Raw genomic sequence first — 22,395 nt, 5'->3', positions numbered from 1 at the left:
TTAGAGAAGCCCTTAACTCCTAACACTGTTTACATGTTGTGTCTTTGACTTCATTTTTTTAACTTAGTTTTTAAGATAACATGATCAGTGCAAAAAATTAACCTTCAGAACACCTGAGCCAGTTTCCTCCTAATCATAAAGTAATTGTGTCTATTTGGTTCTTTCAAGACCAGTTACATTTGAAACTGCCCACATTATTAAATCTTGCAATACCATCTGCCAAATTAAATTTTTGAGCAAATCCCACCTGATCTTCCTGTATCACAACCTATAACTATGTCCAACCTATTTGAAAGGAGTTTTGAATGAAGTAAGACGGCTTGATCCATAATTCAGGAAGGTCTGAATGTCTTAAAAATCTTTAAATGCATTATTTCTCCTCTAAAAAGGTACAAGCACACTGCAGAGGAACTCTGTATATTTCATCAACTTAACTCAAATGCTTTTTTAAATTCATACAGAAATTTTATTTATTTTTAGACAGATATTCAAAACAATCATCATCTTTAAATTGCAAAGAAAGTTTTTGGAAAGGCCATTTCACTGACAAGTGTGAAGTGCTTTAGGTTTGACTGCCCTTCACATGAAGATAATAGAAAAAAAATCCTAAAGCCAGACATTGCGTCTCACTGCTCCACTATGGGCACGTGTGAGCAAATCTCTTCCCTTCCACAAATTCTATCAAACCTTTAAAGAGTACATAGTATTTTCCAGGCATAAAAAAATAAACTATAGCTGTCCCCTGTTTTGCACAAACTGACATTTATCAATCATGTAATTTACAATTTCAAATAAACCCCTTTTATGATACTGTATTATCTTTGTAACCCCCAACAAGCTGTGCAAACAATAAGATAGTGATAAATTAAATGACGTGAAGATATTATCGCATTTCCCACAATGACGGTTCCACCTACAGCATCCTTTCATTCACACAAACACACGCTATTAAACGTTTTTTCTTCCAGAGTCGTTTACAATTTCAAACTGTTAACTTCCGTGTTTTAGATTTCTGGATGTCTGAATTTTTGGACAGAGATCCAGAGGAGATCACTCCCCTGTAAGAGCGCTTATGGGTTAGTGTGGACCATAATGACGCTTGGCAGAAACAAGCACACAAAATGCACACACACAAACTAAAACCCCAAAAGCACCACATAATATGACATGATGTGCAAATAGAGTGACTGTGCAAACAAGGGTTCAAAAGGCTTTAAAAGGTCTGGTCATCATTACAGGATTCGGTCCAGTGGCCAAAGACCTCGCAGATGTCACAGTAGGGCCGTTCTTCGCCTTTATTGCCGTGGTAGGTGGTGTGTGGAGGGGAATCGGACATTTGCATTTGTGTGGGACAGTCCTCTGTGTCGTGGAGGTCAAAGCAGTCGCAGATGTCGCAGAACAGTCTTGGGGGGGGTTTCTTCTTCACAGGTTCTTTCTCATGGCTGCAGACAAAAAGAAAGGAGCTGCTTGTGAAATGGGTGATACACTCTTATTTCTTATTTTAAAGGAGATCTGCTCTGAGTGGGCCTTACCCATCATAGTTATCCAGCTCATCTGGATTATTTCCATTGAGAGCAGCTGCTGCCATTTTCTCCAATTTGTCCTTAAGTTCCTCATTTTTCTTCTGGAGGTCAACAATGACTGAATTCAGGAACTCAATCTGTAAAGGAGAAACAGTAAAATCAGTGCTGCTGTAGGCCAAGGTCTGTCATCTGTCAACACATTTTCTGACTATTTATTTCACATGGGGTCTCCCGGTGAACTTTAGTCACTGCACTATGTGTCCCAGCTTTGTCTCAACTCTGTGATTAGGACTGGAGCTAAAAGCAACTTGCTTTGTCATATCCCACAACTATTTAACACAATCTTGATTATGATAGTGAATGACCACTGCGAACTGTCAGCCAAAGAAAAAGCTTGGAATGAGTCAAACATGATGAGTAAAACTAATTGTGAGGTCAGTTGTCTGATAACTCACTTCCCTGGGGACTTTAATGTCGATCAAGTGCGATTCATCTTTGGAAGACAGTTTTGCAGGTTTGACTGAACTGTAATGTGATCCACTCAACAAAACATAAGAACCACAGTGACAAACATGCACAAGTGAAGCTGATGAAAAACATTAACAAACCGCTGCCTGATGGTGGTGTAGCATTGCCAACATCAGAGACAGGGCAGAGCAGAGTTGGGATTTAAGAAAAGAGAAGAGGGAGAAAAAAAAGAAGAAAAACAATAATAAAAAAATCAAGATTTGAATTAGGACTCACTTTCTGCCCGACAACAGTCATTATTGACACAGACAATACAGTAAAACATTTTAAAGTTAACAGAGGCTGGCAGTGAGACGCAAGTGAAAGTTGTGAGACTGACGACGCACACTGACATCCCACCACTGTGGGTGAAATGCTCCAGTACAACTGAGTTCTGTCAATCACGTCTAAGATCTGAGATGATGCCAGAAGCACAAAATGCTTTTAATGACATTTCATCAATGTAAACCAATTTCACCTCTGTAAAACATTATACTGCAGCTGCTGCATGAGTCAACTCCTACATCAGAAATACTATTTGTTAGTAAATGTCTGAGCAGGCAGCACGGTCATTTCACAGACAGCATTCAGAAAGACTGCTTCCGTGCAGCTGCCCCATTTATGTTGAAAATGTAAATAAATAAAAATAGAAATTGTTAACCGAGTTGTCAAAGCGAAGGTTTCTGTGGGCAGAGCAGGAAAGAATCTTTATACTGAATGTATGGATGGCAAAAACAGACCTCAGTCTATCCAGGCATATGATTGGTGTTAAATTAGGTTGAGTGGAACAGACAAACACACCTGACTCTCTGCAGTCTCCTTATCCTCCCTTAGTTGGTTCAAGACTGCATCACCTAGAAACATCAAGAACAAGGTTATGTGAAAAGCAAAATTAGATGAGATAATCTTTTTTTTTTTTTTTTTTTTAGGTCACTGGCATCACTGCAACCACCAATATTAGCTCTGGTTTGCCCTGTGGTGTTACCTGAGGACTTGATGGTTTCGGGCCCTGCAGCCAGGTCCTTCTCAAGTTTCTGAACGCGCTCCTGTAGACTTGCCTTGTCTCGTTCTAAGGCTTCAACTGTACCCTGCAGTGTCTTAAGTGAGGCACTTTCCCCATGCAGTACAGACAGCTGTGGAGAAAACAACTGGTGCTACTCCGTCTAGGAAAACTCTAACATTTCTTGGACGAAATATTACTTTCATCTAAAAAGATGTAAGGACAAGTGAAACTGCTCACTGAGCACAATCCGCTGCATGTGCAAAACAACTTAGCGTAGCTGATGTTTTGAATCAGCAAAACTAAATGTGTCACTAGGTCTGTACCAATAACAGAGCTTTCTTGCTCACAAATTTCAAAGCATCACTTTCAGGTTAGACAGGCTTCAAAAGTAAAGACAGAGAAATGTAATTGACCTAGAAGCAACATCTTGTTAGCCAATGCAGTATACACAGTACACACACATTTCCTGTAAGGTCTGTTTGCATTTTTTTTTTTTTTAACCAATAAAGAGGAAATGGTGCTGAAAGTTATGTATGGGCTTTAATATGTATATCCTGTTGAAGATTACTGTCTTCTAGTGCTCACAATCAATTCTCTGATACTATTAACTTGCTTGAATTCACTTTGTGCATGCTGAATAATTCTGTAAATGATTTTGTAAATGACCCAGTGACAATAAGACAGAACCGTCATGCATTACATTCTCACCTCACTCCTCAGGTTTTCCACCTGCTGGTTCTTTTCTGAGATTAAGGCACTGTTTTTATGTATGGATTGCTGGAGGGCGGCCTTCTCGTGGTCCAGCTGCTCCTTCAAGGTGCTCTCGCTATTAAATACACAACAGCAACTAAATCTCAGAGGTACAGCACGTAACCTCGGCAGGCAAACACTTCATTTTACCAAACTGTTTCTCATCAGAGCTCCAACTCTGGAGCTCAAACTATTCACAGTCTTTGTGCCACTACAGAAGTATCACTAATTTGAGGTGACAGACAAAATGATGACAGTCGTTTGGTGTATTTGCTAAAAGACAGCAAATAAATATCAGTTATTTTCCTATTTATGAGGAAATATTTCATATCAAGAAATGAAGACCACAGTGGGGGAAAAAAAGAACATGCCAGTAAAAGAAAGCACATATGAAACAGCAGATGGAATGGGACTGTGGGGTATTTTCTATATGTATCACACCAAGTGTTCCTAATCTACTGCATGTGGTTAAAACACGAAGATGACTGATATCACATACTGTAATATTAAAGCATGAAGTACCTGAAGGCATTATTTGGCAGGCTTTGAAGGAAAAGAACACTGTTCGCTTAATCAGAAATGCACTGCATATTATCAAGTGTTACACAGACCAAACCATTAGTTTTGACAACTGGCTTAAAAAACACTTTGGTGAATATTCAGATCTCTGAGCAACTGCCCAAATCAAAAGGTGACAAGTGTATTGTCTTACCTTTGCTTTAACTCCTCCAACTGTTTTTTGAGTTTTGAGTGATCATCCTTGAGCTAGGAAAAATATATATAGTTCAGATTTAATAGCTGAAACACAAAATATACTGGTGCTTGTACGTTTCTATAAGATGGAAAGGGCTGCACCTTCATAAGATCACCCTGTTCTTTGTGATTATTGTCCAACTCCTGAAGCAGCTTCTTGTTCTCATCTTGCAGCATTTGCAGGGACTGCGACTTCATGGAAATGGCTTCTTTAAGTTCATCACTGAATAAATACAAATTTAAATACAAATTATCTAAGACTATGCAGACTACATATTGACATGTAGCAGCACCATCTCCCACTTCTCTTGAGGACATACTCACATTTCCTGGCACAGACTCTTGGTCCTCTGATTTTCTGTGCAAAGCTGCTCTTTGGATACATTCAGATCTTCCTGGTATTTACAATTCTCTTTCTTCAATGTGTCCAACTTAAACAACAATCACATACAGTATATTCATATCACATCTACATGCACAGCAAAGATTTCACATCACTCTATTCCTCTTGCATATACAGCAGTGTTGCTATTTTGTCCTTACCTGGGTCTCTAGCTCCTTCTTGGAACTCTGGAGTTTGTTCACCACACTTTGAGTTTCATTCTTTTCCTGGATCAAACTGGAGTTTTCTTTTCTCAGCTGTTCGAGACCCTTGGCAGTCTTGCCAGAGGCCTCTGTAGCCTAATCCATGCAAGAACAGGATATTTACTAAACAATTTCAAATCAGGTGCAGCAAATGGTTGGCTGACATTACACCTAACAGGCTAAACCAACCAAAATAAGAAACTTGTAGGTCATTTGATGAAGCCATTTCTACTTCTTTTAGAAATTGATTTGTTTGATTTCAACCATTTATCTCACTTTAATAACATTTAAAAGATTAACTGCATGCTTAATGAGTTAAATATCTTCATTAGTGAATTATACTCAGGTATCCAAATCTTAGTTTAAGTGCTGCCTGATCCAGAGGTCTGAAACAAACATTACACCACAGAGAATAATAATTAGTAGACACTAAAATAATGTGCAACCTGTGGCCTTAGAACGGATACTGACATCCCAGTAACTGTTGTGAGTCCAGTAAGGGAAAAAGCCGTTTATGATTGGAAAAACCTTTAAAGGTGGTTTGTGTAGGACTTTTCTCAAGTCCTGAATAATCTAACTCCAAATTTTCCTTCTTTCTGTCCATACTATTTTTTAAGTTTTAATTTAGCAGACTGCTCAGAACAATTTAGCAAGCCCAATAACTTGGGAACTGACTGACTGAATAATGCTGTAAAGCGGATTACTGGGGCTATATATGTTTTTTTTTTTTTTTAAACCAACAGTTCTTTCCCTCTGCATTAGCATATCTAATGATAACATATTTCACAGCAACAGGATGAGAAATCCCCACATTTACCTTTTTTACAACAGTCTATAGTCATCAGAAAATGAAGATCAAATTAAACCTTACGTAATCATGTAGTGTGTTTTACCCAATATTAGCTCACGTTATAAACCCACAGGCAAAGGCTGGGAGCTAGCGGTAATAAGCAGAAGTTAGTACATGGAAGGTGAAAGTTAGACACGAAAATAAAAGTGGAAAGGGAGACAAACCAGTAAGCATGCAGTGACAACAGAGATGTAGCCCCAGCCACTCTAAGGTGTGTGAATAGAGTGATTACTACTGGAGGAGGAATACCTCAAGCTGCTTAGAAATGGCATTTTTTAGTTGGGACTCAAGTTGCCTGACTTGCTGCGTGGCTTCATCTCTCTCCACCTGCAGGGCATCCTTCAGAGCTGTTAGATTGGAGATGCTGGAGGATATTTCTTCCTTCACATGGGCAGAAGCCGATACCTCTGCAACAGCACTTGTGTATTGCTTTTCCAAAAGTTCTTTGTCAGTATGTAGAGTTTTGACATCAACCTCTAGTTGTTTCTGGATATCCTGCAACTTCTTCAGCTCTTCAAAGAGCGCTGACCGTTCTGTGAGCCAGTTTTCTTGGCTTTTGTGGAGAGAAGAAATGTCCTGCTCCAATTTACACTTTCCAGCTAAAAGGTCCTCTTTCTCTGTGGTCAGGAGAGTAATCTGTTTATTCATCTCCTCAAGCTTAGCTAACATTTGTTCTTTATCATCTGTTAACTGACTGGTCTCTTGCTTTTGCTGCTTTAATTGTAAATTTAAAGCCTCCAAATCTACCATAAAAGACTTGTTTTGCTCATTTGCATTCTTAAATTTAGAAGAAATCTCTTTATTTTCTTGTGTAACCTTAGACAGTGTTATCTGCAGCTCCTCAATCTGTTTAGAAAGACTTTCCTTCTCTAATGTTGCTTTACTCCGTTCAGTGGATTCAGCCCCTAGCTGGGTCTCAAGCAGGAGCTTGGCCTCTGACACTGATTCAGTCTGACTTTTTAACTCCTGGATTTCCTGAAGCAGCCCCTGGTTTTCTTTATGCAAGGACTGCACTTTTGTGTCAGCCTCAGTCTGCAGTGACTGCAGGCGCTCAAAGTCCTTTGTAAGGTTATCCAATTGCTGAACAAGTTCTAAATTAGCCTTCTCAAAATCCATTTTTAATGTATTATTCTCTAGAATAAGTTCAGCTTTTCTCTTTTCAAGAATTTCAATATCAGAGTTTTGTTTCTGCAGTTGATTTTGCAGGTCAGCCTTTTCTCGTCTCAAGGAGCTCATTTCTGCTTCACCCTTCTCTATTTGGAGTTTGGCTTCTTCTACCATTGTTGTTAAATTAGACTTCTCCTGATTAAGGTCAGCACTAGCTCTGGATAGACTGTCCAACTGGTCCTTCGTGGTTCGGATATCACCAGCTAGCTTATCGCGTTCAATAGAAAGAGCATTTTTCTCAGATGTGACTTTCGTGTGCTTTTCTTCTAACTCTACTTTCTCCCCTGCCAAACGCTCATAATCCATTTTCTGCTGCTCTAGTGCTGAATCCAGGCTCATTTTTTCTTTACGAACAGCATGTAGAGTCATCTCAGTTTCAGAATTCTGAAGGTGAAGCACTTCCTTCTCTTGCTGAAAAGACGACAATGCTTCTTTAAATTTCTCATTGGACTGTGACAGTTGTTCTGTAGAGAATTTAAGCTTCTCCTTTAACTCTTCTATCTCTTTGAGGAGCGCTTCCTTATCATTACAGACTTTTCTTTGGATTGCAAGTAAGTCTTCTTTCTCCTGCAGAAGGTGAATCCTCTCAGAGTCAGTCACCTGACTGCTTGTCTTGAAGTCTTCTAACATCTGGGCCAGGCTGAGTTTTGAGGCTTTAAGTTCTTCACATTCACGAACCGAGCTCTCCAAGTCTTTAGTGGCAACACTGAGCTTATTCTGAAGCTCCTCCTTCACTGTCTCAAGGCTTGTTTTATCCATTACAGCCGCACTGATTTCAGAGGACATCTGCACTTTCTCTTTTGTCAATGTTTCTGTGAGGGCTTGCAGCTGCGTATTCTTCATTGTAAGATCTTCTTTTTCTAAGTTTAAAGATTTAAGCCTCGCCTGCAACTCAGCATTCTTAGTATCAAGAGATTTTTTGGCATTTCTAGCAGCATCTCTCTCTAAAATCAGGTCATCTTTCTCATGTGCAAGCTTCAACCGTGTTTCGCTGAGGTCCTCCTCAAGTCGGTTCCTCTGCTGGCAGACACTTTCATAATCCTCAAGCAGATGCTTCTTCTTAGCCTCAATTTCCTGGATATCCCGCTGATGTTTTAGGAGCATATCATTCTTCTGTGCATTTTGAATTTGAAGTTCCTCAATTTGGGCCTGATATTCACCTTGACCATGCTTCAGGTTATTCATTTCAGTCTGTAGCTCCTGAAGAAGATCTTTGTGCTTCTCTAGCTCCTTGTTCAATGAAATCTTCTCTTCATCTGATTGCTTGCTGTTAGCAAGTAGTTCTTCTTCATGTTTAGAAAGTTTATCTCTGGCTATTAGCAGTTCTTCATTCTGGACTGAAAGCTCCTGGTGACTAATCTCAAGGGCAGAGAGCTTAGTCTGCACATCTGAAAGCTGTTCCTCCAGTCTGCTTTTCTTAGCCTTAACATCCGCATTTTCTTTACATATATTTTCCAGATCTAGATTCTGCTTTTCCAGTTTTTTGGACAAGTTTTCGACATCAAGCTTGTAGGAGTCAAGCTCAGTGGAAAGACACTGGGAAAATAAAGATGAAAGGGGAAAAAAGGAAGGGAATATATATATACACAGGGAAAAGTAAGATAAATCCAAAAATAAACCAAGCAAATATGGATATAAGTGATAAGCAGTTGGAAAGGTTAAGCTGCAGAAGCATCAAAAATGGCCATCACACCACAACTTACACCACAATGATTTTCAAAAATGCAAGTTGGAACATTTTCACTTAGATTTTCATTACAATGAAAAAAAAAATGAATGGAAAACATATAACCCATTGTTGCCAATGAATGAATGAATGAATGCTATGGCTGACAAATGAAATACACACAAACTGTTTATTAATAAGTGAAAATGTTCTACTTAAATGAAATGTCAGGCTATTAGACAATGCAGGTTTTCATATATAAAGCAGTATTTGGTTTCATATAACCATACATTGTCTTAAAATATATTAGACATCCTTTTCTAGGATATATCCCTGCCAGCATATAGCCCATGGCATATACAAAAGAGGTTATTAGCCTTAATGGTGGGGGGAGATGTGTAACAGAATACAGTAATAATCTGTTTAAGAACAAAAACGCTGAATTGTACTTTAATCACTGATGTTAAGTGATGACAAAAATTGCTACACAGTTGCACATAGTCTACCATAATTATGCTTGAAAGCCTAATTTCCCAACCTGTTTTATTGTTTAAACTGGAGGACTCTGTATGTTTTGACTTATGTTTTTGTTTTTAAGGAGTTTGGTCAAGTGTTGTTCAAATGTTAGGATATTAAAAATTCATCTAAAAAGGTTTAGGGACATTCTTCTTGATGAATTTCCATGACTAAACTTTAGTAAAATGTATAATGCATAAATAACATTTTACATTAAACTAGTTCTTGGTTCTTACCTGAGCCTGTTCCTTGTATGGCTTTAACTCAGAAACCAGCTTCTCCAGCTCTTCAGTTTGGCTGTTGGATGAGGAAAGATCCTGCTTCAACTTCTCAACCTGACTTTGCAGCACTTCTAGTTCCTTCACATGGAGCTCTGAGGCCTGAGAGAGGGTTTTCTCTTGAGAGGCATTTAGCTCCTTAACCAGGGACTCGCCCTGTTTAACAGTCTTCTCCTATAAAAACAGAGGATGGTAACAACTAATCAAATCACAGTATATATCTATTTTTTCTGAAGAAGCCAGTAAATGAAGGACACACAAGCAGGAGATTGTTTTATGGTGTAGTCAACCAAGTATTTAAAAACAAATAAAGTAATTATTTTAGTGTCTGTAAACATTTCTTGAGCATGTAATTCTCAACGGCAAACATTTTTTTTTGTAACTGTCCTACAATACTAACCAAGGTAGCAATTGTTTCCTGAAGGCCACTTATTTGAGACTGATGTACATCTCTGGTCTCTTTCAGCTCCTGCTCTTTGCGTGTCTGCTCCTGCTGGAGTTGTTCATTCAAGTGTGCCACCTTTTCTTTCTCCTCTGCCAGGTGACTCTGTAACTCCTCAAGTCTCCTGTGTGACAAACGATAGGGAGTTTAGTTAAAAACTAAAATACAAACTAATTACACCATGGAATAAAACAAAATCAAGAGATATGCAATCTGTATTATTTAAAACAGTATTCATTTCTGATATTACGGTTTGAGTACTAAAGCGATATAGGAAAATGTAAAAAAAAAAAAAAAAAAAAAAAAAAAAGTGTGGTACCTTTCTTTGTGTATGAGATCTTCATTCATTTTGGTCAACTGTACAGAACTATCACCAGATGCCTTCATCATGTCGGAAATATCATTTTCCAACTTGCTTTTGTCCTTTGAAAGCTGCTCAAGTTTTTCATCTGCAGCCTTCAGCTTCCTCTCTAGCCCTGATTAAAGACAAGTTTGTTCATGGGGTTTAAAGACTGTAATTCATCAAGAAAGGAAAGAAATGATGTACATTAGTAATAATTCAAGCTTCTTCTATTTCACATAAATAATACAGTCCTCATGATCGCACCACTAAGTTGACTTCTTAGAGACTCTGATTCTGTGGTCAGGGATGCACACTGCTCTTCTTTCTTACTGAGCTTCTCCAGTGTTTCTACAGAAAGACATACATTACATTTCAATCTTAGAAGCCTTTGTAAGTTGAAAGGGGGCAAAGAGAAGCTAATGACAAAAAAAAGGGGGGGGGGCATTTGCGTAAACAAAGAACAAGTGATTATCATATACCTTGCATAGTTTTTGATGATTTAGACTGCTCCTCTGTGCTTTCAGCCAACTTTGTTTTCTATAAAGAAAAATTTTTAGCAAGTTAGCTAAAAATATTCAAATTAGCTAATATCATATAACAAAAAACTGCAGCACAGAAATTCCAGACACATTACGGTTGTTTAAAAACAATGACACAATCTGTTTATCACAGCACTGAACAGTGTCTATAAAACAGGCACTATATCCAAAATTCATCCATAAATCTCACCAAGCCTACAAGCTCCTTTTCCAGGGTGTCCTTCTCCTGCTCTACAGTGGTCAGTCTCTGCTGTAAAGTGAGGACTTCCTGCTGTTGGCCTTCCAACTGAGTGTTCAAGTCATTTACCTTTAGGACATGTTAAACAATAAATACAACAGAAAAAATAGCTAAAGCAAACACCAAAGAAATACAAACAATTTAACAAAACATTTACATTGAGAATGAAGACCCACCTTGGCACTCTGGTTGCTTCCCTGGCTCTGAATCTTCTCTAACTGGCTCTTCAGGGTGGCAGACTCCTGGGTACCCTGCGCTACCTGGTTGCGCAGAGCCACAATTTCAGATATTTTCTCTTTGGTTTCTTTGTCCTTCTCTTGGGCCTGTTGTGCCAATGTTGTTTCCTTCTCCTCATGCTCCTTTATTTTAAGTTCAGCAGAATGAAGCTTTCCAAGAACATCCTCCATCTCCACAAGGTGCTGCTCCTCTGCTTTTTCAACACTGGACCGTAGAGACTCCTCCAGGAGCTCCTTGTCCTCAGTCAAAGACAAGAGCTGTGCCTTTAGTGCTCGAGTCTCCTGAGTCCAAGCTGTGGTAGCAGCCTCGTGTTTGGCTCCAGCATCTTCTAGAGCCAACTTGTGCTCTAACTTCAACTTCTCTAGTGCACTTTTGGCTTCTACAAGTTCTTCTGTCTGGGCACCTGCACCTTTGCTGAAAGACACCTTTAGCTCTTCAATGGCTTGTTGGTGACAGACAATGGCAGACTCCAACTTGGAACGCCACAGTTCAATAATCTCAGCATTCTCCTTCTCAGCCTGACTTAAACGCATCTGCAACTGCTCCTTGTCACTAGAGAGCTTTACAGATGTTGCCTGGAGCTGGGCAGCTGCCTCACTGTGGGTTTTTTCTTGAGTTTCCAATGCCTCCTTGTATTTTGCCAACGCTTCTTGTTGCTTTGCCTCTTGGGAAGCCAACTGATCCCTAAGAGAGTTTATTTCTTCCATTAGAGGTGAAAGAGTAGAGTTTGAGTCCTCGGACCCCTGCTGGGCCCCAAGACGCAGCTTCAGGTCAGCTACCTCTCTTGTTCGCAGTGAAAGGTCCCTCTCAAGCTCCATAATACGGGATCTTTCTGACACTGTAGCAACCTTTAAAGCAAAAATCTTGCATTTAAAATGTGTATCTTATCTAAAAAATGTTTATTATACTGTACTGTTACTGAAATAAATAAACTGATAAGTTCTTTAAATAATTTAAAGAACTTGGAAATATAATACACTAAGAGAGACACAATTTGCTGGATCTGCCTGCTTATTGAGGAGCGTAAAAAAACCTTTTAATCCCAGAGACAGTGTTATACTGACCTCTTGTGGCTATAAGGGGGTATGGTCTAAATAATGGACATGAACACAAAGCATGTATGGAGCTACAGCAATGTATCAGCCATTAGCTGCCATCCATTTAAGTAAAACTTCTAAACACAGAATTAATGCTATTATTGCCTTCATGACTTAGGAGAATCATTAACTACCTCTATTACTTCTCTATGAAAGAATCCTTAAGGAGCACTGACATGTCCCATTATTTTAATGTTAATCCAGCTACTTTCCCAATCTATTGTTTATTCCAGTGTTTTCACACATGCATCCTTTTTCCTGCTTCAGTTTATTATGTAATAGCTAATAGCAGGTAAATAGTTTATCAAAAATAGGAATAAAAAAATTAAACAAACCAAAAAAAAAAAAAAAACTGTACAAACTATGGCACTTGATAAAACATCTCAACTATTTGTTTATTGATACTCTATGACTATAATATTATATACCCTTGGGGAGCAACAGAATGCATAGTCTGGGAGGTGGAATAGGTTTTAGACTAGCAAAATGCAGGGACACCAAATAAGCAGGACAAATGGATGCTGGGAAGGACTGAAGAAGTAAAACATAGGATAACTGAGAAAATGATTCACTGGGGACAAGGGAGAAGTTTGTCTGTCTGGTTAAGCAGTGATACCAGTAAAGCAAGAGTGAGTTCAGGTTGGGCAAAAATAGTACAAGTAAAAAAGCTGTCATTGAAGGCATGTGGTTATTTTTTTGACAGCCGTAACAAAACATTATAGTTATATGTTATAAACAAAATCAAGGGGGGTAATTTAAATTTTGATGAGGAATTAACTAACTTGCTGATTTGAGATTTAAATAGATCTAATGTTGCAATGTTTTCTTTATTAATACATTTTTCCTGGATAAAGGAGTCATTTTTTAATGGGAAACCAAAAAATGCATTTGTCGGGTTCAATCACCATAAGCTCACACAAAGCAAAGCTCCAGTTACAGATTGGCACCTCTCAGTACCCCTTGTAAATTTTTTTTGGCCACTGTCCCCGGCCCAGGCCCTCTATTCCAATGCAGCACACCGCAGAGCACAATTCATTACCCTAGTGTCTTCTAACTCTCTTTGGAGTTTCTCAGCTTTGGTCTTTTCAAAGAGCAGGCTCTGTTCAAGCTCCTTAATGTGGGCATGCTCCAGTCTGGTCTGCGTCTGTTAGTAAACAAGGGGAGAGGAAGAGAACACACCAGTGCCACCATCACATGCCAGCCCAACGCAGACAGAGAGGGAGGGAGAGAGGAGAGAGGATGGAGAGGACAGTGATATCAGTGCTGGTGTGGGTGTGGGTGTGGGTGTGGGTGTGTGTGTGTGTGTGTGTGTGTATGATATTTTGGGGTTTTGAGGGGCTGGTACTAGGTGGGGGTGGGGAGTGGTGGATGAATGGAAATAAGAAGATACCCCATGCAGAATTTTCAGGCTGTGCCGTAAACAGCTGTACATAGGGAATTTTATGAGAGAATGGTGGTAAATACAAGGCAAGCAGCAAAAGACGGGGGCATGTGTTACGGGTGTGCAGAATGAGTATGTTGACAAAGGCAATTTAGAAGAAACCATGCACCTGGTAAACAAAGCACATTAATTGTTATACACAGGAAAAATGATCATGTGTTTCAAGCCCACATGTAAACGAGGTAAAAACCACTCCATATCATGGAGAGAAAGCAGTGATGGATGTTTCATAAGCCCTATACTTTGGTCTTATATGTGAGGCCAATTTTTCATTTATCATGCTCACATACTTTTTAGGATAGATGTTTTGATTTCATACTCTTAATGTCAAAGTCTGCACTATTGTTAGTAACCTCACTGCTTTCTTCTCGTTTTGATGATAAGGCCATTGTCCACACTGTATAATGTAAGTACTGTAACAGAAACCACAAGTTATCAGACCACCATGTGCAGGATTTGTGACACAGAAATCAATCAGTAACAGAGGAGCATGTGGGGCTCAAGAAACAAAAAAAACGATTTCTGTTTAATGTTTTGGTGTGTGAATAAGGGTTTTATGGTAATTTAATGAAGCATTTCCTGGCACAATTTTATACTTCTGGTCTTACATGTTACCCAGTGTATGTTAAATCTAAAATTTCATTTCTGAAGGGAAAAATAGCAATAATTTTAAATGTTAAGCCAGATGTCTATCAACTATTTAAAAAATGATTAAAACAACATATGGAGCTAATCTTCATTGCTGGGGGAGAAACTAATAATTGTAATTCAGCTTGGCACATGTATCATACAAAAATTACATTTGGATTCTTAACCTGAGAGTTATTCTCCTTTGGGTGCTGTGGGCAGACTAAATTTAAAACTGTGACTGGGAAGTGAAATGACAAAGGAGTATCTCCATGCTGAGCACTGGACCAACATGAAAGACGAGGATGAGAAGAAAGAAAAAGCAATAACATCACATCACTGAAGTGTGAGGCACTGAGGGTTATAGCACAACATTAGTACACCTTCAACAGCTTGAAGTCAACAAAGCATTTTTGAGTATGGCCTGTTTGGAGTGTTTTTTTCTTGGCATATTTCAAGCTGCATGCATTTGTTTTTTAACATATCCACAGCTGTGAGTAAATGATAAACTGTTAGTATACATGTTTAAAAAAAGATGGGTATTCTGACCCTCATTTTAAAACATCTATTCTGAGCTCAGAGGCCTTCAAGGTAACTGACGTGGTCCCCTGTGTAGCACTGTGGAATAAATAACACATCCTTTTATCAGATATGAACACAGAAATCTCTGGACCTTGCCACACCATCTGACAGCACATCATCCAGTGCAGGATAGAGCCAGAACTGTCCACGCAAATGTGTACTGAGACTGCAGAATGCATACATTACAGTAATGAGAGATAATGCTAATGCTACGTCAGGACTCAAGTGTTGCACTTTTGTAAGGCATACCAGTTTAATGCTTACTGCAATCATAAATTGCACTGGACCTGAACCCAAAAAGACAAACTGATGTAAACAAAAAAATGTTTTAATTAACTTACTGTCATGGCTACAGAGCAAAGTTTATGAGAATAGGAATCATGAGATGAAACTAGGATGTAGATTCCCATAAGCACATGGTGATTCTGACCTAATTTTAGATTTTAAATCAGTGGTACAAGTGACACAATATAAATCCCTGCTACTGTTTTCATTACAAAATGGCAATGGTGATAGCGGTCTGACTTAATATGATTGCACCGACCAACATTTTGATTTTCAAGCATGAATTCAATAAAATGTTGTGGTTGCAATGGTGTTGATTTGTGTTGTGCATTTACCTCAAGGTCTCCTTTGGTAATGCAAGCTTCCTCCACACGAAACTGAAGGTCCTCTACCTTCCTATTAAACAAAAAAAAAACAACTTATAAGAGGGGAACTGACAACCTCAAATCTATAACAATCAAGGGAAAGATTAAGCCAACTCAGACAAACCTCCTTCCTCATAACATAGAATGACTTCCAAAGCACAGAATAATGATCTTAGCTGTCAATTTATTTTCTGTCTCAATAAATGGATGCCCATACAATTAAAACAATATAAATGGACATACTCGATTGGTTGTTTGATTAGTCATACCCCTGTGAGCCCTTACCTACGCTCCTCCTCCAACTGATTCAGCAGGTCAACTTTGTCTTTGTCCGCAGCTTCTACCAAGGCACGTAACTGATCCATCTTTGCCTCCATCTTCAACAAGAAGGTTAGACATTAGACCAAATAATGAATACAGATGACAAATTAACTAAAAGATATTCTTAGGATTTAAAAGGATACAGACCTGCTCCTGATCATCCCTGAGCAGGGTAAGTTCTTGTTCCATCTCTCCAGCATGGCTAGTGGCTTTGGCAACCTCAGCTCTCTCCATGTCCCTCTCAGCCATCAGCTGCTCAATATGCTGTTGCTTCTCCTTCAGCGCCTCCTGAAGGGCTGTGGTGCCTGAAATCTTTCTATTATACCGTGATGATGTCTCTGTTAGCTATGGACAGACATAAGAAACATGCTCTCAGACTGGTGAGTAAGAGAGACATAAAACTTTGTTGTTACTGATTGTGACCATGTCTCACCAGGCCTGTGCGGCTAGGCTTGGCACTGACAGAGGATGCCACAGAACTCATGGTACTGATGGACGAGGCACTAGGACTTCTTTTCAGCCCTGATGGTGTGGCCACTACTTTCCGAACTGTTGTTTTAGCTTTGGCTGGTGTGGTGGATGGGAAGCCAATGCGTGTGACTTTGTGCACTGGTGCAAATAAGCCATATTTGGGTTGGCACTGAAAATATCTGGGACAGATAATTGGATACAATCAAGATAATGGATGTCATAGAACACACATGGATGAGAAGTACAAGAATTTTTCTTTCCTTATTTACAGGCTGAGTAGCTTTTGTACCTTGTGCCTGCCACTGCCCCATCATTCTTTCCTAAGGGCTCATCTAATTCCACACCACACCACTCGCCTTTGGCAAAATCTGTTTCTCCAAGGAAACGCACCACTCCTGCTTTTGTACCCCCAACCTGAGGAAAATAACACAAAACATTAGTCAACATTTAATCCCCCTTAACAAAGAGGCCTTACAAGTGATCAGCTTTGCCTGGAAAAACCCTAAGTGAGTTAATTCCATCAAAGCAACAGAAACAAACATGTGCCAACTCTGAACAGAATGAGGCCAAAATGTCATCATGCGCAACTAATCATGTTTTTCCTTCTTCAGTTATTTAAATGTACAGTAAAGCTACATGTTTACATGATACTAAATCTGGCAGGGCTGAGCACATTTCCTCTGCAGCCCAATAAGCATGAGTGAAACTTCCTCTTTACTCAATGTGCTACAAAGCTTCCTGGCTGAAGAAAGGAAAAAAAGCTCATCTGTAAGCAAGAAGGAAGGTGCTCATCAAGATACAATCACAACAACAGGTCTGCACACAGATGGTGACTACGGCACTTAAAAGTGTTAGTACCAGTACATCCAATGACTCCGAAGTAGAAGAGAATGGCACATACATTAATTTCTCTGAGATTACTACAATAAAAAAAAAAACAAACAAAAAAAACAAAACAAAACAAAAAAAAAAAACCTTCCTTATAATGTTAATGCTGCTTAGACGCACTGGTAGCACTTTGGTCACTTCGCTAAAATATTCAAGAATTAAATTGTATACTGTATTTATTTAGATAATGCAACAATCTTTACCAATACACGGTCACCCATCTTGAGTTCTCTTTCCCCTTTCTTGACTGATCCAGATTCTGAGAGATTGGAGACAGATTCACTGTTTGTGCGTGTGAGGTTGGAAGTAGCCGGTGTAGCTGGTGCAGCAGCTGGTGTAGCTGGTGCAGCTGATGCAGCTGGTGGTGCAGCTGCTGGTGCAGCTGCTGGTGCAGCTGGTGGTGCAGCTGCTGGTGCAGCTGCTGGTGCAGCTGGCGCAGCTGGAGTAGTAGTAGAGGCCTTCTTGGCTGCTGTAGTAGTTGAGGGTAAAGTTGATTTTGTGGCAGGTGTGTGCGAGGCTACATTACCAACTGAAGGAGTGGGGGACGCAGCACGAGAGGGCGGTGCTGTTTGAGTTCCATTAGCCTCCCCCTCTGTGCGAGACAACTTGGATGGGCGTGTAAATATGCCTCGAAGGGCTTCACACTGGAAGTAGCGCACCCCTGCCACCGACCCGTCATTTTTCCCAATTGGTTCATCTAGAACAATCCCTGCCCACTGTCCAGGTGCAAACTGTGTCTCTCCCAAAAACTGTATGTAGCCTGGCTTATTCCCATTGACCCACACTCGTTCTCCAATCTGGAAGGTTTCCTCAGTATTTTGAGCATCTCCTCCGCTGGCACTTGCCTTGTCAGCCACAGCAACTTTAGCTCCCCCTCAAATACAGAGAGAGAGAAACAGGCATTTTTAAAAATCCAGTAACTGATTTTTTTCATTCTTTGAATAGGTTAATCTAGTATTAAAAACACACATTTCTCTAATTTAATTTTTTCCATATCAATACAGGTCAAAAAGTGTCTATCAAATTGAACCTAGCAATGCAAACTTAAAATGACTAGGTGACAATTTATTATCATTCATCTTTCTACGTAATCGCATTCTGACAAATATTGTGAAAGCTTTTAAGTATTTATGTTTTAATCTCAGAACAACTGTTTAAGGTATGCAGGAAATTTTAGTACAATCCTGCCAACCAGAATGGATCAAGTGCAACCAAGTGTAACATGATGTTACAATGACAGGCCTTACTGAAACTGGAGAGGAAATAAAATCATATTAGAGAAGTTCAACAGTGGGAGATTGTTACCTGTGCTGGGGTTAGTCTTGGGGGCTCCTGTCGCAGGTGGCCTTGCTATCTTGCTGGGAGCTTTGATCCCAGTGGGCTTGGCTGTGCTCATGTTTCCTCCTGTAATCTATTAAACCCACAAGGCTTGCGTCTGTCAGTGGGTATAGAATGACCCCAGACCATCAAAATAAGTGGCTGCAACTCTGTGATGGCGAAGATGTTCTCTCCACACCAAAGGCAATTAAACAACAACAAAAAAAAAAAAAAAAAAAAAAAGAAAAAAAAAAGAAAAAACAGGAAAAGGGAGGAGGGAGAAAAATGTGGTGCTCACAGAAAGGACCCTGTTGGGAGAGGGGGGGAAAAAATTAAAAATTATCTTACTTTGATTGGTCTTACATATTTTTTATAAAGCACTCACTGACTGGTTTATTAACCAGGAATTTAAAGATTTAGCCAACTTAATAGTTTTTAGCAAATGTACACTTTGCTGAGTGTTCTGGCTCTGTTTCAGATGTACATAGAACAGGCAGCAATGGTTTCCTTTGAGTAAACAAACACGTAGCAAGTACAGATATGGCTTTAAGACATGCTTATTGACTTGGTTCTTGCTAACGAAGGCATTTTGTTTCTGTTATGACAACAAGCTGCTCAGCACACACTGTGTCACAGTTGGACCTAAAAATACCCAGTTAAAGGCCAGCCAGTAATACTATGTTACGGCTATGATGAACTTATGAATAGTCCATTATCTTTGACCTTGACCACAATACCACAAATCCTGTATTACACTCAATCTATCATTCTGGCATATAAAATCATGCAAGCCTGGTTGGCAAACTTTTCTAAAACAGGATTAATGCAAAAACACAACCATCATCAGTACCAGATTATTCTGTTGATCAGATTACCTCACCACAGAACTTGATTGACTGAATGCACTGTGTAAAAATGGTATCTGATTTTCAGCTCATTCTACTGACAGATCTGTAGCATCTCAGCCTATTTCCTCAGAGCACTGCATCACACCAACATGACCTTTTCTCAGCAGAACAGGTTCACAAAAAGTGTAGGACAGAAATAACACTCGATTATGTGGACACAGTCATAGCAGTCCCAGCTACACTAAACAGCCTAACAGATAAAATACATAGGTTCTCCAAAACAACCAAGAAGAAATGCTCCCGCTAAGATATTTCTCAGCAGAGAATGAATGGTGGTGATCAGCAAGCACGACCTAGTTTGAATGCAGTGCTCCAGTTTTCCCCTACTGTGCCTTTGAATGATACTAATTGTTGCCTTAAGGTCAAGTGGAGGCCAGAGCAAGAAAGCAAATGAATGGCTGAGGACTGCATGGTGGAAATGAAATAGCATAAAACGAGCCTCTATTTTACCTTGTAAGAGTGAAAATCATATGTGGCACTGTTACAGAAAAACATTAAATAGCAGTAAGGTGTTGAGTAAAAAATTCACAGGCTTTACTACAACTGGGTTGTGAGCATTAACAGAGGATGCATCAACTCTGGTAAGCTGATGCAGTCAGCTGAAAATGATCCACTTAGTCTGGAGAATTTCCCACTGCAGTTAATCTTTTTCAAGCAATTCTAACTCTAATCTGTTAGGAAGAAAGCCAAATACCAATGGTTTGAAAAGCTTTATGGTAATAAATCTACTGAAATATTTAAAAGTTATATTCTTGACTAAACTTAATTCAGTACAGTTATAACAAAATCTCACATTTCCTGGGTTGATTTTTTTGTTATGTAAATAAACAGAAATGGGTAGATGACAGCCTGTAAAACAGAACTGAAATTGAGATTACTTCTCAAATAACAGTACAAACATACCACACTTCCATGTTTGTGTTCATACATTTATATATTCAGACTGACAACGGATAAGAACAGTGCAGATTTGTGAAGATTTCAGACAGGAAATGATGTTATTAGCATATTTCGCTGACTAGGGGATTAGAAAAATCACAAAAGATCCACATGTATGCTGAACTCAACCATGTTGGTGATTACAAAAGATAGTGGGCCAGGGTTAGGCATTGACTTCAATAACACCAAACAAAGTACAGTTTCCCCTGAAATGTTTTTCCAAAAAGTCTATCTGTAGAAGTACACTTTTACATCTTCAGAAGTGTGTATTCATTGATTGAGCTCACATTTCTATAGTCTTCCTTTTATCACCACAAGGCCAAAGCAAGCTCTGGTTTTTTCCTTTTCAAGGAAACATCTGCTGAGATGATTATGTGGGTGTAGAAAAGCACAGAACAGGACATAAGCACGAAATGAAGCATTCTGCATCCTCAGTTTCAGAGAATAGTCACCGGTTCTGACACTGACAGCAACCCCTTTTTGTCAGCCAGTATACTGTATATTAACCTACACCAATTTTTGCTCTTGTAATCAGTCAAAATAAATGAGACCTAAAATATTAAATATATATGAAAGGATGACCTAGACCTTCCAAAACTATCCCAGAACTCATTTAACTAAAGAAGATAGACTGTATTATATTAGAGTACTTAAAATACTAGTAGACCTAAACATGTCAGTTGGTAGTCTAAGCAGTTTGTATGACTGCAACCTATCAGTCATGACAGCCAGTCCAAACAAGCTAAACTGCTTTTTGCTGCGTAAAAAAGAAGAGCTTAATCATAAAAGCCTAAGTCACACCTTTAAACCACAAACTGACTTGACTAATGCAGACTTCACTGTTTGCACCGCTGCTTCACTGGCAGTTTAGTAAAAGAGGTCTGGTCAGCGAATTAGCCTGTTGCCTCGCCTTGTTACCTTCATCAGTAGCTAACTGATTGAGAGCTGTGGATGAGGTGGCACATCTGCTAAAAGTGGAGCCTGTGGGGGGAAAAACATCCCATGTCAGCCAACTTACCTTACTAGTTAGCTCTATGGCTCTAGTGAAGCAAAGACTTGTTTATTATGAGCTGTAGGGTTAACTCAGGCTACATCCACATGTTCAAAGAGCCGAACAACAGACCGACGGCTGTGGTGGGTTAATCTTAAAGAGTGGAGGAAATTCCACAAGTCCAAAAGTCTCCGCAATGTCACCGAAGCTCCAGCAGAGCACACTGCTGTTACAAGTTAAAGAGTCAGCACAACAAATCGTTACGGATCAGATCACCCGTGAAGCTAACCTAGCTTGCCGAATAATTTTACTATGATGTCAAGGAGCAGGTCGTTGACTGTTACTGACACCTCTTCGGTTTAAATGAATTCCAGCGTGTCATTAAGATAAGACAAGGGGAGCAGTTGCTAAGTAACGTTAGCGGCGAGGCCCGAGAGAGCCGGTCAGGATTAAGAGGGGCCAGGTTAGCTAACGTTAGCTAGTTAGCTAAACTAACACCTCAACTAACGTCTACGCAACCCCAACTACTCTCACCTAACGACGGCGTTTAGTGTCACTGTTGATCGGCAACAAAGACACCGCCAGGTTGGGCCGAATACGTGACTTCGGCGTGAGCTGATACTGACCTGGTGCGGTTCGAAACAACCTCCGTCTCCTGAGGAAAATATGACACAGCTAACAAGCTAGCTAATGTTCAGCGGAGAACCACGACGGTTCCTGCCAAGACGAGCCCTCCGTCCAACGGCCGAGAGGAACGTCAACTGTC

General features: G+C 39.6%; 2 protein-coding genes across 6 annotated transcripts in view; one reads left to right on the top strand and one right to left on the bottom strand.

Annotated features, from left to right (window-relative positions):
- The window catches only part of LOC113138535 (leucine-rich repeat-containing protein 43-like), an 8,777-nt gene extending 5,688 nt beyond the window's left edge, over positions 1-3,089 (top strand). The window contains exon 13 of the mRNA XM_026321069.1: positions 2,960-3,089. The gene's annotated coding sequence lies outside the window, so the exon portion shown is untranslated. The remainder of the gene's footprint in view (positions 1-2,959) is intronic.
- Positions 443-22,395, bottom strand: clip1a (CAP-GLY domain containing linker protein 1a). 5 transcript variants are annotated; one of them, XM_026321061.2, is made up of 27 exons: positions 22,256-22,392; positions 18,780-19,099; positions 17,678-18,348; positions 16,876-17,000; positions 16,549-16,765; positions 16,263-16,460; positions 16,080-16,171; positions 15,765-15,825; positions 13,534-13,638; positions 11,337-12,245; positions 11,113-11,229; positions 10,863-10,920; positions 10,648-10,731; positions 10,360-10,516; positions 9,999-10,164; positions 9,557-9,772; positions 6,221-8,674; positions 5,080-5,217; positions 4,861-4,967; positions 4,639-4,759; positions 4,496-4,548; positions 3,742-3,859; positions 3,016-3,163; positions 2,832-2,884; positions 2,132-2,137; positions 1,533-1,660; positions 443-1,442 (listed from the first exon to the last, which is right to left on the bottom strand). In XM_026321061.2, exons 2-27 carry the CDS (start codon positions 18,868-18,870, stop codon positions 1,214-1,216), a joined length of 6,822 nt encoding a protein of 2,273 aa, XP_026176846.1. In that variant the 5' UTR covers positions 18,871-19,099; positions 22,256-22,392; the 3' UTR covers positions 443-1,213. The 5 variants fall into 5 exon arrangements, with proteins under 5 accessions (XP_026176846.1, XP_026176848.1, XP_026176847.1 ...); XM_026321063.2 differs by lacking the exon at positions 13,534-13,638; XM_026321062.2 differs by lacking the exon at positions 2,132-2,137 and having other exon boundaries at positions 22,256-22,391.

Source organism: Mastacembelus armatus, chromosome 9, assembly GCF_900324485.2.
Source record: "Mastacembelus armatus chromosome 9, fMasArm1.2, whole genome shotgun sequence".
Classification (NCBI taxonomy): Eukaryota; Metazoa; Chordata; class Actinopteri; order Synbranchiformes; family Mastacembelidae; genus Mastacembelus; species Mastacembelus armatus.
Note: the sequence above shows the minus strand (reverse complement) of the source record. Positions and strands in the feature narration are given on the sequence as shown.